The sequence below is a fragment of the Gallinula chloropus genome (genome assembly GCF_964237585.1).
Source record: "Gallinula chloropus genome assembly, chromosome: 1".
Lineage (NCBI taxonomy): Eukaryota > Metazoa > Chordata > Aves > Gruiformes > Rallidae > Gallinula > Gallinula chloropus.
Window position 1 is genome coordinate 136,533,882 of NC_140085.1, and position 16,393 is coordinate 136,550,274.

A 16,393-nucleotide genomic window follows, 5' to 3' on the forward strand; every position below is an offset into this window, starting at 1 on the left:
ACTTGAGACACTACTGAATGATAACTGGCAGGCTTATTAGTGGCAGGGGGCCAAAGTTCTCTGGAGAACTTTTTACTAATGCAATGTTACATAAAATTGGGGAAAAAATACTGGTTTGGTAAGGGAGGATAAAAGCATAAGAGTTTGTTTAAAAATAAATCTGCAGATATAAATAAAAAAATAATGTGAAATGACACAAAATTAAGGCTAATCTTGGATACTGACAGTTCCAAATGGCAGTGAATTTCTAAATGTCTAATGAAGTTAATCTTTAAAATATATATTTCCACATGTATTAGTAGCGGATTGTTGTGGTTTCAACTAGTTTAGGGGGAACTAAGCGATTGAGACATTAATCTAGATGGTTTTGTAACTATTTTAATTAACCTCATTAATCTTAAGGAAAAATTATGTTAAATCTTATATTTGCCTGTTTTGTTGCTTATTAATAGTAGTATTTGTATGATTGTATCTTTCCAAGGTAAATAAGCGATCAGTAGTAGATACAAGAATAGCTGTTAGCACAGAGGGAGCAAAAGCAGCTGCTGAAAAAAGCCCCAGTGGAGTATGTGATGGAAGCCGACATTCATTAGAAGGTATTGAACCTTTTGCCACCCTCTGCTTAAGAAGTCAGCCTTCCTCATCCTCTCTAGACATCTTACGTTAATGGTCAAGATGGTCTAAAGTCTTAATTTGAAGGGTTTGTATCATGTGATGTGTTTTACTTTTTAATTTTAACGGGATTATACACTATTTTTAGAGTTTGCAAAGACTCAGGTACTGTTCCTAAGTGTCTTAATGCCTGATTGGATTGTATACTGACTACTTTGTAGTTGTGTGTTTTTTTTCTTTGACTTCATCCAACTCTTAAAATGCTTATTCTCTGTGACTGGATAAATGCAGAACTTAGTTTTGCTGCTAGGTTGCTAGCAACTGTGGCGACTCTGAAGTAGACTGCGGTCTGTTGTGGGTGGGTTATTAGTTTGTGCGAGCCTGTTTTTGACTAGGAGATTCAATTTCATCATTTATTCACTATGAGTGGTTTGTAATGCTAGTGATTTTTTTTCCTGTTATAAATCTGAAGAAACAATTAAGCATTCCTGTGAGTGGTGATTTCTGATTCAGGTAAAGTAGCAATTACAATTATGACCTCTGTTTTAGCAGTACTGCCTAGATATGAACAGTTGGGTTTTTTTCCGTAACTTTACTTGTTTTGCCATTCCTAGCTAATAACTAGTCCTCAAATGTGCATCATACATTTTAGCTCCTGTGCTTCAGGGTGCTTGGTCATTCACATTCTATGTATATTTAGTTTTGGTGGTAAAGTTTTTTTAGTCAGTTGCTTTGGGCATTTTCAACTTCTGTTTACAAATTGGATGACAGGGAGGTAGTTGCAACTGGCTAGGACGCTGAGGTTGCACACTGTTTATGTAATTACATTGCTCAGGAAACAGCAGCATGAGGAACTGTTGTGCTATTTCTTGTGTTATAATTAGGAAGACAGTATGTCTTCTGAAAAAAATTATGTTGCAGCGTATCCTAATTCTGCTGTACAGGCTTGTCTCTGTACATACATACATTCTCTTGTAGATTTGTGTTAAAAATGGATGAGATAATGCTGAGTAAACAGAAATGTCCTCCCCTACCTCCCCAGTATATTTTTAATTGCCAGTGAATATTTTGTGTGATTTTTTTTTTCCAGATGCAAGAATCTTTTAAATTGAAATCTTAGGTTTATGTTTATTCCTGAGTGCTCCTGTAATGAGGTTGGACAGCCCTGCTGTCCGTCTGGTTTCTTCTTAGACTTTTCTTACACATCTGTTTTTATCTTGTAGACAAAGGTAGCATACCCATCCCCATAGCCAGTTAAAATCTTTTATGTTTTGAAATTTAACAATCATGTCAGATGGCAGTGTTTTTGAAAAGCAATGGCAAAAGCATTTGCTATGTCATATCTCTACAGAGAATGCACTGTACTGCTGAAAGATGTTTGTGCATCTTTTAAGGTTCATTGACATTTTTTCTTAACACATGCCAATATGATAACTTCTGGTTAATCAATGACACCTTTAATGCTCAGAACTCACATTAAGCACTATAGAAATATTTGCTCTGAAGTCCCACGGAACAAATATGTCTTACCATTTCTGAGATAACAGCAGTAATCTTGCTTGCTTGGGTAGCTGAAAAAATTCATTACCTCCAGATGTGACTCTGTTCCTATTTTGGGTACTCTGCAATACATTGTCAGCAAACTGTCATATTGTAAACTTAATTAATCCTTTGTATGTCCTCCTGGGACTTGTTACAACCCGCTGCTCTTTTGACTAAAGAAAAGTAGATCTACTCAGATCATCAAAGCAAATGATATTGCTGAATCTTACCATCTCTGAAATACCCCATTCTAACTTGCAAATCAAGTATTGCCATGACATAGTCAGAAGAATCAAAAGAAATGGGAAAGTTTTATATTCATTAGTAAGCAAATGAGTTCCAAAAGTGAAGCAAAAATTGCTTTCATAGAGACTTATATTGTGTTCAAGGCTGCGTTTGTGTGTAAGGGGAGTGTGATGACACAGTAACGAGCAATTTTATAATTAGTTTGATTTTTACTCTAGACTTTCTTCTCCAGTAGCATTCATTTTTGAGTAGCTACTTTCATTTTTATTTCTTTGACAAATTAAAAGAAAGTGTGCAGTTACATTGTGTGTGTAAGTGTGTATATATTTCTTAATTGGAAAAGGGTTTTGTGCTAAGGACTATTTTAGAGCTATTGATTTTGGAGTTGCTAAACTATCTGCTCTTTGTTGGGTATGTTTGGCAGTCAAAGGCTTTTATTCTTAAATAAATTGTTTTCTGTTGTATAGATATCATATGCTCTCTGCCAAAAGAATATATATATATATTTGAAGATAAAATTAACCGATCCTTGCTCTGACTGTGAAACTTCTATTTCCGCAGCACAAATGAAACACATCAATCTGTCATTTGCAGCTTGTGGGTTTCTGGGTATTTACCACTTGGGGGCAGCAGCTGCTTTTTGCAGGCATGGTAAGAAGTTACTGAAAGTTGTGAAAGCGTTTGCGGGAGCTTCTGCGGGATCACTGGCTGCCACTGTCTTATTAGCAGTACCAGAAAATATAGAGGTAAATTAATAAACTCGTAGGTATGGTAAATTAATAAACTCTTAGGTATAGTAAATTATTATTTACAGAGGATATTTTTATAATAATTATATACCATTAAGGGTTGGTTTGGTTTTTTAGAAATATTTTGGTTCCTGTTTTGTTTCTTTGTCTTCGTAAAGCAACAAGACTTGTGTATGTGGTTTCATTAACAAAATCTGTGACTCATGGGCAGAGATGGTTGAAGGATTTCTTCATGAAAGTCTCCCATATGAACTTTGTATTTTAAACCATGCTAATATAAATTTTCAGGTGTGTGCATCTAGATGCACTTTAGTATATTGAAATGGAGATGCGTTCACTGTACTTTACAGAGTTAATCTTAGCTTTCTTGGCTAAAATTAGGCTTTTTAAAGCAAATGCATAGCACCACCCTTTCATGCTTTTGTGAAAGGAGATGAGAAAGTAGATGGACTTATCTTGGTAAAGTTGAAGAACGCCACACACCACCTCAAACTGTTTGCTTTGCTGTCTGTGCTCCTTTAGACAGTGCAAGAAGAGGCTTGTGGAGCTCCTTTAAACCCAGTGCAGCTTGTCACTTAACACCGGTAGCCCCACTGTATGCCAGGGAGGATTAACCCTCACAGTGTGTTCTGATACACTCCATGCATGTGTATTTGGTTTTGTGGGTCCTTTTTTTCCTCCAGAGATGCCACCTTCCATGACAACTCTGATCCAGGTTCTGTGGGAGAATGTCAGCTTTAGTACTTACTAAACAGCTTTAGTGTGTGTGTGTGTGTGTGTGTGTGTGTGTGTGAAAGTCTGTTAGATCCTTGTTCTGAGTACACTTAGGTGTCTTGTGAGTATCAGGTAACTTTCTCCAGGCCTTACTTGTTAACAGCTTTCACTGCTTTTGATTCAAACAGTAGTCCCAGCCAATACCACACTTTGTCACTGATCTTTCTGGTTGTTTGTTGTTTGTTTCCACTGCCATATGAATTTAGCTTGCAGTTAGCTATGCTTCTGTTGCTTTCAGCATTAAGTTCTTCCTTGGCCTCTTTCAACCTCTTTCAATGCATTACAGGTGTATTCTTTGTGTAGTTAAGTATTTTGGAATTTTTCTTCTGTTGTGAAGAGACACCCTCACTTGTATTCTGTTCAGGTGTTACTCCTTTTCTGTAGCCTCTGACCAGCAGTTTGGTTTCGAGTTTGCCTGGTATAATGCACGCCTCTGACTTTAATTTCATATATAGTGAGCACAGCAGCTAGCCTATTGTTAGCTATGGGGAATTTTTCTGCTTATTCTAGTCTCTGGACTATTTACAAAGATCTCTCTAAATAAAAATATGAAAAGAGTATTTAATTTTTATGTTTGTGGAAAAAAAGCCTATGTTAGATTGAATCTCATGGCTTTTTCCTTGAAAGTAGGTAATTTTAATACAAACTGAAGAATGCTTCGTGACCTTTTTAGTCCTTTTATTTATTTTTTACTCATTCTGTTGTATTGTTTAAATGGAAAATTGAGAGCTACTTTGGAGGGGGAATAACTCTTCCTAATATTTGTAGAATTTAAGTAAATCCAGTGTTTTGTACTGAATAAAACTAAGTTTTTCTATTGGGATAATTTTATTATTGCCTTTATTACATTTAGAACTTGAAATATTTTATGTCCACAAATCTAACTCTTACAAAAATTTTTTTTTCCCCGAGATGGTTATTTTAGACAAGCTGTAGTTGTGACTTTCTCCATCTCCTAGTCTCAAAGCTTTGATACAACCTTTCCTTATCTTGGAGAGAATGTACCATTAGGATTTCTTGCTTTGGATGTTGGCTTTGCTAATAAGGCAGTTTGCAAGTGTTTTTCAATTGTATCTTGGGTTTTTGTCACTGTTGAAAGGACGTGGGACTTGGGAATTCTAAGGAGGCTTCTAGAGTTACCAATAAGTACCATTTATTTCGAAAGTACTTTGATTGTGTTTGATGTCTAGGTGTTTTAACTAAATGTAAGTAGTTACAACTTCTAACCATGCCCTCAGTCACTACCTAAAGTTTAGATGTATTGTTTAGTGCTCCTAGCACTAAAAATAAAAACATTTGATAGCTGTAAGAACTTGTTCCTTTTGGCAAGAATTATATGCCCTATTCTTAGCACTTGTAAAATGGAAAGTAATTCCTATAAGAAGAGTAAAGGAATAGGTAGGATTTATTTTTAGCAAAAATATTATGAAACAATTATGATTCAGAATGATTAAGACTCCCTATTTAGTATTTGTATTTCTTTTTTTATACATTGATGCAGACTTCTTTAATGATTTTAGGGACTTGGGAAAAAAACTAAAGGCAATTTTACACAACTTTCTGAAATTGGTACTCAGTAAATATGTCTGTATTCACCTATATAATCACATGTTTACAGAGTAAATACTACTTGTTTCTTTACTCTTCTTATGGCTTATGCTTCAAGCTATTTTTCTGTGGTCATTAACACCAGGTGTTTCAGGTTGCGTTAAAGATTCTGTGTGCAGTGGAATCTTTTACCTGGTCTCCTGTCTTTATCTTCTCTTCCCATGTGACACATTGTAGTATTCCATTTGCTAAATACTTCCATCATATTTTGTTCATTAAAAGCGTGTATTTATTAATAGTAAGAAGAAATTTTATTCATTGTAATTATTTTTTTAAATGCTAATAGGCATCTTAAGGTAATTGAGTCTGGTTTTAGTACCAAAGTCATCTTTGAAATAAAAAGTGGCTTTACACTTGATATAATGAGTGATTGTTCTTGTAATGAGATGGTTCAGGGAACTCTAGTTAGAAGTGATAATCCATAGTAAAATAGCCTTTAACTTTCCTTGATTGCTAAAATGTTATTCTTGTGAGGGTGGTGATTATTGTTGTTCTTATTTTTAAATAGGGATCTTGTTTTCTTACAAATCCTTCATTATAAAAGGGTCAACTTTTATGTATATCTTTTTACAAACCAAGCATGTACAGGAAAATATTTTGGTTCAGTCTTATAGCTTTCTCTTGATTAAAACTTTAGTCGCTACTATGTTTTAGATGCCACAGTTGAACATACTTTCCATACTTAAAGCACCCTTAATGGTAAATATTTTAATTTGCAGAAATGCAAGCAGTTTGCCTATGGATTTGCAGAGGAAGTTAGAAAATTGAACTTCGGTGCTGTAACACCTGGTTATGATTTCATGAAGACACTTAGGTACCTATCTCAATGCATCTGTAAGATCATTTTTGTGTGAAGCTCTCTAAATGAAAAACTGAGAGTATGCATATTTTTTTGTACTGCGTGGGAGCTCAGCACCCTTCCAATCCTAACATCTTTGCAAGGTTTTTAAATAATGATGATGAATAATACTTAGCATTTTCTTCACTCTAGGGAAGGCATAGAATCTATTCTTCCTCCAAATGTTCATGAGATAGCTGAAAACCGGCTCTACGTGTCAGTCACTAACACTAGAAATGGGGAAAATCACTTGGTTTCAAGTTTTGCCTCCAGGGAGGACCTCATTAAGGTAATGAAGTTGAATATTGCTGCTTTAAATAAAAGTGCTTGAATTTCTTCAAGGCTCAGGAGTATGTTAGTAGCTATACAGTAAACCACTGTTTTGCTCAAGTAATCACTTAAAATATCAATGGTGCTACAACCATAATATAAAAATGTTAGCAGAATTCAATCCTGCAGTTTCACAGATTTTGCTAAAAGTTTTTTTATTGTATGTGTTTCTTTCATATGTTTTTGAAGTACTACATTTTAGGTGAAGCCTGTTTAAAAAGTAACAGGGTAAGTAGTGGTTACAGTAGATGAAAATACAATAGAAGACCTCCAAATCTTTTAACAATTTGCTGAATCCTCTTGTAGCTCTTCAGTAATACCTTTTTTACTATGTTTCACACACACCCCTCCCCCCCCCCCCAAAAAAAAGTAAGTTCTTTTCTTGAAAAATAAAAATGAAAAATCCAGCACATTCTACAAGTCCTTCTGGAGAATAGATATAATGCAATATTAAGTACTTTGTACAAACTGTATCTTAACTGTCACTACAAAGCATATCTTTTACTTCCTATCTCTTTTCCTTCACTTTGAGTTTGGATCAGGATTGTATACATAAGTGGATATGAAATGGTAAGATTAATTCAGATGCACGTAAAGCAAATGTTCTTTCTAGTGCTTGATTGTATCTTAGTGGAGGACATCACAGGATATAGCAGAATAAAGGAGCAAATATAATAAGAAGAATTACTGCTTTCCCTGTCATTGTGGATGCCTATAATAATTATAATACATTCCTTATATTTAACACACTTGTTAACAAAATCTCAAAATATGCATTGAAGTTTGCCTTTTTTTTTAAGAAATCTTGACCCTGTTATATTCTACATGGTCAATCAGTTCTCAAAATTTGTAGGACCTAATCTTTTTGCATAATTATCTCTGCATAATTATCTGAAATTATGCAGTGTTATTTCTAGCTATGGTAGCCAGCAGTAACAAGTATGGAGATTATTATTCTCTAAGTTTATGGGGTTTATTCATTGAAACCTTATGACTTGAAGACAGTTAGACACTTTGAGAGAACGTTGGGAATATGTATATTTTATTTATATTTCAATAATTCTTTTGTTTACTTAACCATTTCTGCTCTTTTTTTTTTTTTTTTTTTTGTTCCATGTGCTAGAGGTGCAGTGGGTTAGAATAGCAGTGCTAAAAGTGCTAAGTAATTGCTCATTGGAATTGATATTGTCTGCTCTTCCAGTGCATCTTGTGATACATGTGTTTTTGTGTGCCTCTAGCTAGGCACCTATCGGTTGTACAACAGCCAATGATGGTGGCTGCCCCAGTTGCACGCAGGTTGGAGCTTGTTAAGGTATATAATCGTCTTATGCCTTTCCTAGACATGTTCAACTATATCCAAGCATGGATAGAGATCACAGCATCACAGAATGGCTAGGTTGGGAAAGACCTTCAAGATCATCACATTCAACTGTACCTGTCCACCACAAAACCATATCCCTAAGCACCTCGCCTACCCATCTTTTAAATACATCCAGGGATGGTGACTCCAACCACCTCCCTGGGCAGCCTGTTCCAATGCCCAGTAACCCTTTCAGTGAAGAACTTTTTTCTAATGTTTAATCTGAACCTGCCCTGGTGCAGCTTGAGACCATTTCCCCTTGTACTATCACCTGTCACTTGGTTGAAGAGACCATCTCCCACCTCTCTACAACCTCCTTTCAGAAGCCATCTGTGGTAACACTCTCTCAGGGCAGGAAGTCTCTATTGCATTTTTTCCAGGGTACGAATACTTACTTATAGGTAGTTTTTGCAAGATCACAGATCTACTTCACATTGTGTAAGACTGAGTTTGAATTGCTGTAATCAATGATACTTTGCTTTGAGAGCTGTCACTGTCAAATCATAAAAACATCCCGAACCCTACTTAGTAGTATTTTGACATACCACAACAAAAAGACATTTTTTGGTTACAGTTGTTTTATGTAAAATTAATATTTTTACTGACTACTTCTATATTATTTTATGTAGATAAATAAGTATGAAAATATGTATTGTATCAGAATTACTTTGTTGCCTTTTCTTCACTTATGTTCTACATAATTTCTTGTTTCTTTTCTCTAGGTATTGCTAGCGAGTAGTTTTGTACCAGTATATGCAGGAATTAAGCCAGTGGAATATAAAGGAGAGGTAATTTTCCTTAAGTTTAACTACCACATTTTTTTTTCTTTTTTTTCTTTTAATTTTGTAAGAGCATTCTTCATTTGTGATGTAATTGATCTTAGGGAAAGGATAGGTGGGAATTGCAGTACTGTGTTTTGTAGAAGAGTTGTTGTTCCTGTTGATATTGTAGATTAACACTGTGAAAGATGCCATGAGTTTGTTTATGTGTTGTTGTTTCAAAAATTGTAGGTGCTCTGTTCCCAAAAGTTAATGTCTAAGATCAGGAAAAGAACCTTCTCTTCTCATGGTATGAACTCTAAAATGTTTTTTTGCAGTTTAAAAAACCACCATTCTGCTCTTCTGTTTAATGGAAGGAAGGATAAGGGAGGTCTTGGCAGATTGGACACTGCTGGATTAGGTGTGTGTTTATGCAAATCTCTTCCCTCTGGACACGCATTAAAGAATAAACCTTTTTCTCACCTGTGATATTTTCAGAGGTGTACAGTTTCCCATACTTGGTTTAGCTTCAGAAACTCTTGCCTTGTCTACATAAATATATTAACATTTTCAGAATAATTTTCACTGTTTAGTCGGTTTGAAATTACTAGAAACATGAAAATAGCCATTTTTTTCTTTGAGAAATAATACATGATAACTCTTGTTTATTTCCTGATATGCATCCAAATGATACCTTTAGAACATCTATAATTCCCAGAGTCAGTCTGCCAAAAAAACCCTAAAAAAAAAAAAAAAGCATTTGTCTCTTGCAAGAGGGAGTTGGAGTTTGTCAGAAAGCTTGTCAGCTTTAGAGTTATGTGTACAGCAGTGCACACAAGCATTTAAGGTGCCCTTGGACTAGGCTTCCAGTAACAGCAAGGCAAACTTGCTCCACCTTTCTTTGAGCTGGCTTGGTATCCTCTGAGTCTCTCTCAAGGTTAATCTTTAAGACAGATAAAGATCCACAGATGATTGAGTTGGCTGTATCTGATGATGAGGCTGTAGTTTGTGTCACTGTACTTCTTACAGAACAGCTTTGTAAAAAACATCTGCTGATAAATGGGCAGATCCTGTTGGGTCCCGCCTCAATTTCATTGTCTGGTTTGGTTTTCAGTGCACATTATGTCAGCACTTTCTCTGCCTTTGCACTTACAAAAAAAAATTCAGAAGTTAAGGAATTTGCCTCAACTGAGAAGCATTGGTCAAGAATTTGTTAATAGAATTAAGAGCCTGGAGCACTGCATTTCTTTATTTGCAGCGTATAAATGTTTTAAATATGTAACACGAGGGACTATGGAGCCACAATATTTCTGACTGAGAAGCAGCTTCTCCCAAGTGCTTGAAAGAAAATGAAATGACAGAGGGCACATCACCCAGGAATAGTAGTACCTCCAAAAGACAGTGCTTAATAAAAGGTATTGCCTTTGCCTTGGTAAATGTTTCTATTTTAAAATAAATATTGAAGTTACATAAGAGGACAGGGGAAAAACCTAAATAATCAGAATTTGTAAAAGTGGAAAAATTCTAAATTGTAAAAGCACTGCACTAGACTTGAGAAAGGCATTAATAATGTCATCTGTTACAGCATCTTTGACTTGGCTTAGAAAGGGACTCCACTGATCTTGTCACTGTAGGAGTCGCAGCAAAAAGCCCCTTCGTACTCCAAGGGACAGTGAATGTAAATCAGTAATGACTGTTTATTGACACACACATAAAAAAAAGCCTTGGTGTTAGAAATATTAAGGAATGTTGCAGCTTTACTCACAGTTACTGTAATAATGGTGTAATGGAGTTTGAGAAGTCTTGAAAGATAGGTTCGAATGGGTTTAGATTTATTTATTTTTCTTCCTATTCTGAGGCAAAACAATCTGAATCCTAAGTGTTGAGAAATAACGGTCTTTAAGGAAAGTGAAGGATTTTAGTGGTGGATTGTGAAATCAAGAGCTAATGTCAAGGGTGTAAAGCATATTGTGAAACAATAGGGTGAGAAAGGTCGCGACAACTATTGAATGTGAATATTTGTAGCTTATATTTTAAACTCAGGAACATAAATGAAGTGTGAAATCGTAAATACAATTTGAGACAGTGAAAAGAGGGTGGGTGGGAGGGACAAAACAGTGCGTGTCCCCCCAATGGTGCTTGCTGTTTTTCCATGTGTAAAAGAGTAAATCCATGTATTGCCAGATGTGGAGGTTGACAGTGGAAGGAGGGGCATAAATTGTGGTTACATGAACTTAAATATGGCACTGGGAAAAATCTATACCTATAGAATTAAAGAATTTGCTTCAAGTAAGAGTGAAGGATCTCTAAGTGATGGACCTCAGAGAATCTCAGGGGGTTTGACCAACAAACACTGTAACCTGAGATGATGCTTCCTGTATAGTAGTCCCTGCACTGAAAGCTAGTGTGTCCAACAGTTGGAAGACAATTTAATTTGGATGTCATAAAGAACTTCCCAGTAGCTTTTTATTTTTTTGGGGGGGGGGGGGAGGAAGATTTTATTTTTAAATTTTGTGACTGAATTGTGGCATCTTCAGTAATTTTGTGGGGAAACTTGCATTACTTTGCCATTTCGTGGTGGTCACACACAGTACCACCTACAACTGAAAACCACTCTTCTGCCTGGTTGGTGCTAAAGAATTCTAGTACAATTTGCCACTTCTAGTGTTCTCTTTAACAAAACTTGAATGGGATGTCATGGAGTATTCAGTTCATCTTTGAGGAGTTTAAACCCTTAAGAACTGCTGAGGTGAATCTTACAATATTATTTCTTACAGCGTTTCAGTTTGCCTAGCTTTGGATGTCATCAGTAGTCTTTACATAGTTAATATATGGTTCTTTATTACTGGAGAAGAAAGCACTTCTTAGTGCAATTCAGATCAGATGTAAATGCATACTTTAGGATCCAGTGAATTGTGTGTGAGGTGGGTTTACTCTGTCCTGATGATAAAGAAAGTGTAGAATGACCAGTTTACTGTAGGTTTATAAAAAGTTCCGTGAGAGGCATCAGATCAGCAGACCTGTATGACATCAGTGAACGCATCTAGCCAGGAGAATGATGTTGACTTTTGGGTTATGCAAGTAAGCACAGAAAGAACAATGAATGTATGAAATACATTGGAAGGAGATGTCATAGCTGTCCCTGCTTATGATGGGATAATACATGATTGTGATCCCTGTGAAGATCAAGCTTGCACCTCTGAACTGCTTTTAGAACCAAGAAATATGTGGGGCTCTTCAAGAAATTAATTGGTTGCTTTTTTTTACTTCCTCATACTTTCCAATACTCAACCACTGTAGCAGACTTGATGTCTGCTTCCTCTTACGTGCTGTAGTTGCTCAGCTCCTTCCCACCTTTACCTTTCACTGTCCAGGTATTGCTATCTTGTAGTATGTATATAAGAAGACAAAATGTTTTCTGGAAGAAGAGAGAAATCATTTTTTGTTTACCTTGTGCAATCAGTTTACCTGCACATGCAGACTGACCAGCTCCTAGTTTAATCAGAGTAATTTTTGGAGGAGTATATATGGTATGGTTCATGTGTAACATTAACAATCTTGTCTTTTCCTGTATGTGTTGAGAACAATTCTACATGGGACGTTTTGTTATTAGATCAGCTAACAAGCCTTAATAGCTTGATAAATGCATCACACGTGTTTATAAATATCCTTAAATGCTCATTGATCAACACTCTGTATGTACATTGCCAGTTCCTTGATTTTTATGCCACGTACTCAAACTTATTCGTGATGTTCTGAGAAGGAAACTTGTAAGTTTTCTGGAGGGTGGGTTGGAGGATGCAGGGACAGGAAGGATTAAGAATTCCATTATGATCGTGCTGTACTAAGGTTATTTTGAAAATATTTCTATTTTCCAGTAGAAGTGGGTTGATGGTGGCCTTACCAATGGCCTCCCTATCTTGCCTGTTGGAAGAACTGTGACGATTTCTCCATTCAGTGGTAGATTGGATATCTGTCCACAAGATAAAGGGCGTGTGGATCTTTACGTTAAATTTGCAAAGCAAGATATAATGGTGAGTTGACTGTTTATTAAATGACTTCAGAAGAAGAAAAGCTATTTCATAGAATCACAGAATTGTAGAATGTGTTAGGTTGGAAGGGACCTTTAAAAGCCATCTAGACCAACTGCCCTGCAGTAAACAGGAACACCTTTAACTAGATCAGGTTGTTCAGAGCTTAATCGAGCCGGACCTTGAATGCCTACAGGGATGGGGCCTTCACCACATCTCTGGACAACCTGTTCTACTATCTCACCACCCTCAAAGTAACAAATTACTTCCTAATGTCTGATCTAAACCTACCCTGCTCTAGTTTAAAACCATTGCCCCTCATCCTATCGCTACATGCCCTTGTAAACAGTTCCTCCCCAGTTTTCCTGTAGGCCCCCTTTGTGTACTGGAAGGTGCTATAAGGACTACTCAGAGCCGCCATTTCTCCACACCAAACAAGCCCAAGTCTCAGCCTGAAGCAGTTGAGCAGTTAAGGTCACTATTATTGTTTACTCTCTGCTTGACATACCAACTTGAGTAATATTTTGGCATTTTATGTCTTGAAAATGGAGTGTAAGCTCTTAAACACAAGGGAAGGAAAATGCAGAATAGTGTTTGTATCGATCTGGTAGAAAATTGAGCAAATTATTGTAGGCTACTAAATATAAGTAATCTAGTCTTCCTTTAAGTATCATCTGTCTTTGGCTAGGCAGAGTGTTTGTAGAAAGAAAGAAAAAAACAAAGACTAAAAAGACTAATGTACAATATCTCAGGAGAGAGAAACTCCAGAGCTTCATTCCATTCATACTCACTGAAATTAGCTCCTTGAAATGAATTTAAAATATGATTTTTTCGTACATCTGAAATGGTATAAAATGTCACCTCATTGCTCAGGGGAGCTTGTGTTAAGATTTTGCATGTTGATGACCACATTTTTCCAGAAGTTTGTTTTTTGTTTATTATGTTATGAGCCATTTCGATATATTTAAATATAGGCTGAGACTGATTTTTATGGCTTCCTTTTCATCGCTGAGTTTTCTGTCTTTGCAAGCTTTGTCTCATAAACTTTAACCACAGTATTATTTCCTATGACATGATAAAAGAAAATATTGGATAGCAGTAGACCTAGCTGTCAACAAAACTCCATTAGAAAGGAGAAAAAAAAAAGCAAAAAATAGTACTGTTTTTAAAGTTTAATTTAGATAGTTCTGTATTTGTTCTCTTAATTTGAATAATGACATCCTTAATTGGACCAATTTCTGATAATGTTTTGCAAGAGCTTTTAAGCATGGTAGTACTTGGTAAGTGATCATAAAGCATGAACTTAATGTAGTATTTATTGAAAATATATGCAGTTGCTTACTATGTATTTCTTGGTTGTGATTTTTATCTGATACTTAGTGCATCTAGAGGAGGAAAAATAAGATGCAGATTACATCAGGATCACAGACTGGTTTGTGTTGGAAAGGACCTCAAAGACCATCTAGTTACAAACCCCTGCCATGGGCAGGGACACCCTCCACTAGCCCAGGCTGCCTGAAGCCACACCCAACCTCGCCTTGGACACTGCCAGGGAGGGGGCAGCCACAGCTTCTCTGGGCAGCTTGTGCCAGGGCCTTGCCACCCTCACAGGGAAGAATTTCTTGCCGGCATATATCTAATCCAAATCTATCCTCTTTTAGTTTAGAGATAAAAATGTAATTGCAGTTACATTGCTTCTCTAGGGTCCTGCAAGTGCAGACTCGTGTAGAATCTCAGGTGACACTATTCTATTTGAAACACTATTAGCTTTTAGAGCAGTAAAAATGTGAACTAAGATTTTTGGGTTTTGTTAGGAGTTTTTGTTGGATTTATCCACAATATTGCAATCTGCATAAAATGAGGGGTTGTGTATCTTAATTTGTCTGGAGTGGAATGTGAACAGTTTTCCATCTTTTTGAACACCTTCCACTTATTAGTTTCGGAATTTGAATAATTGTTTACTTCAGAATTGTGTATAATAATGTATGTGGCTAACTTACAACTGGAGAATTCATAACTTTGAAATTTAATAACAGCTTCAGTAAAAAAAACCTTTCTGAAATCTTTTTACATCATCAAAGTGACCATTTGAGATGCTGAGTAGCTCTTAATTGGTTGGTAGTACAGGCTACATTTATACTTGTATGTTAAACACTGCCTGGGAACGTTCCCAAGAATGTGGTTGTTTGCACTAGTAAGCTGTCAAAATATTTCCTTGCACAAGTTTAGTGTGTGCCAGCTACCGCTCTGCCAGATGGTTCTGGGAATGTTTCCGAAGTTTGTTTGAGAAACTTTGGGCAGTTTCACAGGCAAGCAGCCTGTCTTGGAGGCTGTGAGTTTAGTGGTTTGTGTGCAGGCTGTTTGTGCCAGTTTGTCTTGGCGCTCAGCGGTCTACCTGAGCGTGGCTGATTTACTGGGGTAGGCATAGCCATGCTGGTCTCTTGTTTTTACATGTGGCATGTGATAGCAGCACAGTTCAAGTCTAAGTAAGTTGCTTTAATTAACTAATTTATAGCTTCTCACTTTGTTGCAGCTTTCTCTGGCCAACCTAGTAAGACTTAATCAAGCTTTGTTCCCACCGAACCAGGAGAAAATGGAATCATTCTACCAAAATGGATTTGATGATGCTGTGCGCTTTTTACTGAAAGAAAACTGGTTTGAATAGGTGGTACATGGAAAATTAACAAAACCTGATGGCTGTGAAACGTGCTTACAGGCCTGCTACAGAATCCAAGGCATTGTTGTCCCAGTTTCAGTTTATGGAGATAAAAGTGTCAGTGAAATTACATCTGCTTCTGCTGAGAAAGAATCAGTTGTGCTATGAAGACCTGTGTAAACGTTTTAGAATGGAACTTGACTTGCCTGGTAGCTCTTGTGTTTTGAGGACATTCAAGCTCAGGTCCATTTTGTTTCAGCTAAGGAGGACTTGACTGTGGGATTTATTAAAAAGCTTGTATTGTCTGAACTGCAGAAATTTGGAAAAGTCTTTTTCAATGTTACTTGAGAGACATGTTGAGGTTGTACTGTGAAAAATTCCAATCCACATTATTCACTTAATGTAATAGTTGTGCATACTAACTGTGACATTGCTAGCTTGTGACATTGCTGGTCTCATATATGTTTTGCAGAGTTGTAAGGACCTGAACATCTAGAACTAGCCACTAGAAATAAAATATTTGCACTTTTTTATGCTGATACATTATTTTTTAAGATTAAAAGTTCTTGCCTCTTTCGGTGAATGTGGTCTTCTAAAATTTGAAATAGTAACTCAAATTTGAAACAGACCTGTGATGCTTGAAAGTAAAAACATCATGTGAAGAAAGGTGTATGAAATTATATTTATTATGTTTTCTTCCTCTGCTGAAATTGAATAAATATATTTTCTTGAAAATGTTGTCAAGAGCTGATTTATAAATGTTTCAGAATACTATAACAACCTGATTATCTGCAAAAGAACAGTCTGTTGGAGAGAAGCTGAAGGAAGTCAACAGGCTTCAAACAGACTCAGGTTTGGGTATCTCATTCTTGTATTGATTACCTTAAGT

At 36.3% G+C, this 16,393-nt stretch overlaps 1 protein-coding gene across 1 annotated transcript; it reads left to right on the forward strand.

Moving 5' to 3' along the window:
* The first annotated feature begins 550 nt into the window (after nt 1–550).
* PNPLA4 (patatin like domain 4, phospholipase and triacylglycerol lipase) lies at nt 551–16,033 on the forward strand. Its single transcript, XM_084261081.1, has 7 exons — nt 551–596; nt 2,962–3,146; nt 6,251–6,345; nt 6,523–6,658; nt 8,782–8,847; nt 12,699–12,851; nt 15,382–16,033. The coding sequence occupies exons 2-7, from the start codon at nt 2,967–2,969 to the stop codon at nt 15,511–15,513; spliced, it is 762 nt and encodes a 253-aa protein (XP_084117207.1). The 5' UTR covers nt 551–596; nt 2,962–2,966; the 3' UTR covers nt 15,514–16,033.
* Nucleotides 16,034–16,393: the final 360 nt, after the last annotated feature.

Coding starts and splice junctions, on each gene's coding strand:
- PNPLA4 (XM_084261081.1), top strand. CDS start 2,967: ATGAAACACATCAATCTGTCATTTGCAGCTTGTGGGTTTCTGGGTATT. Junction 3,147..6,250: donor CAGTACCAGAAAATATAGAG/GTAAATTAATAA, acceptor TTTAATTTGCAG/AAATGCAAGCAGTTTGCCTA. Junction 8,848..12,698: donor CAGTGGAATATAAAGGAGAG/GTAATTTTCCTT, acceptor ATTTTCCAGTAG/AAGTGGGTTGATGGTGGCCT.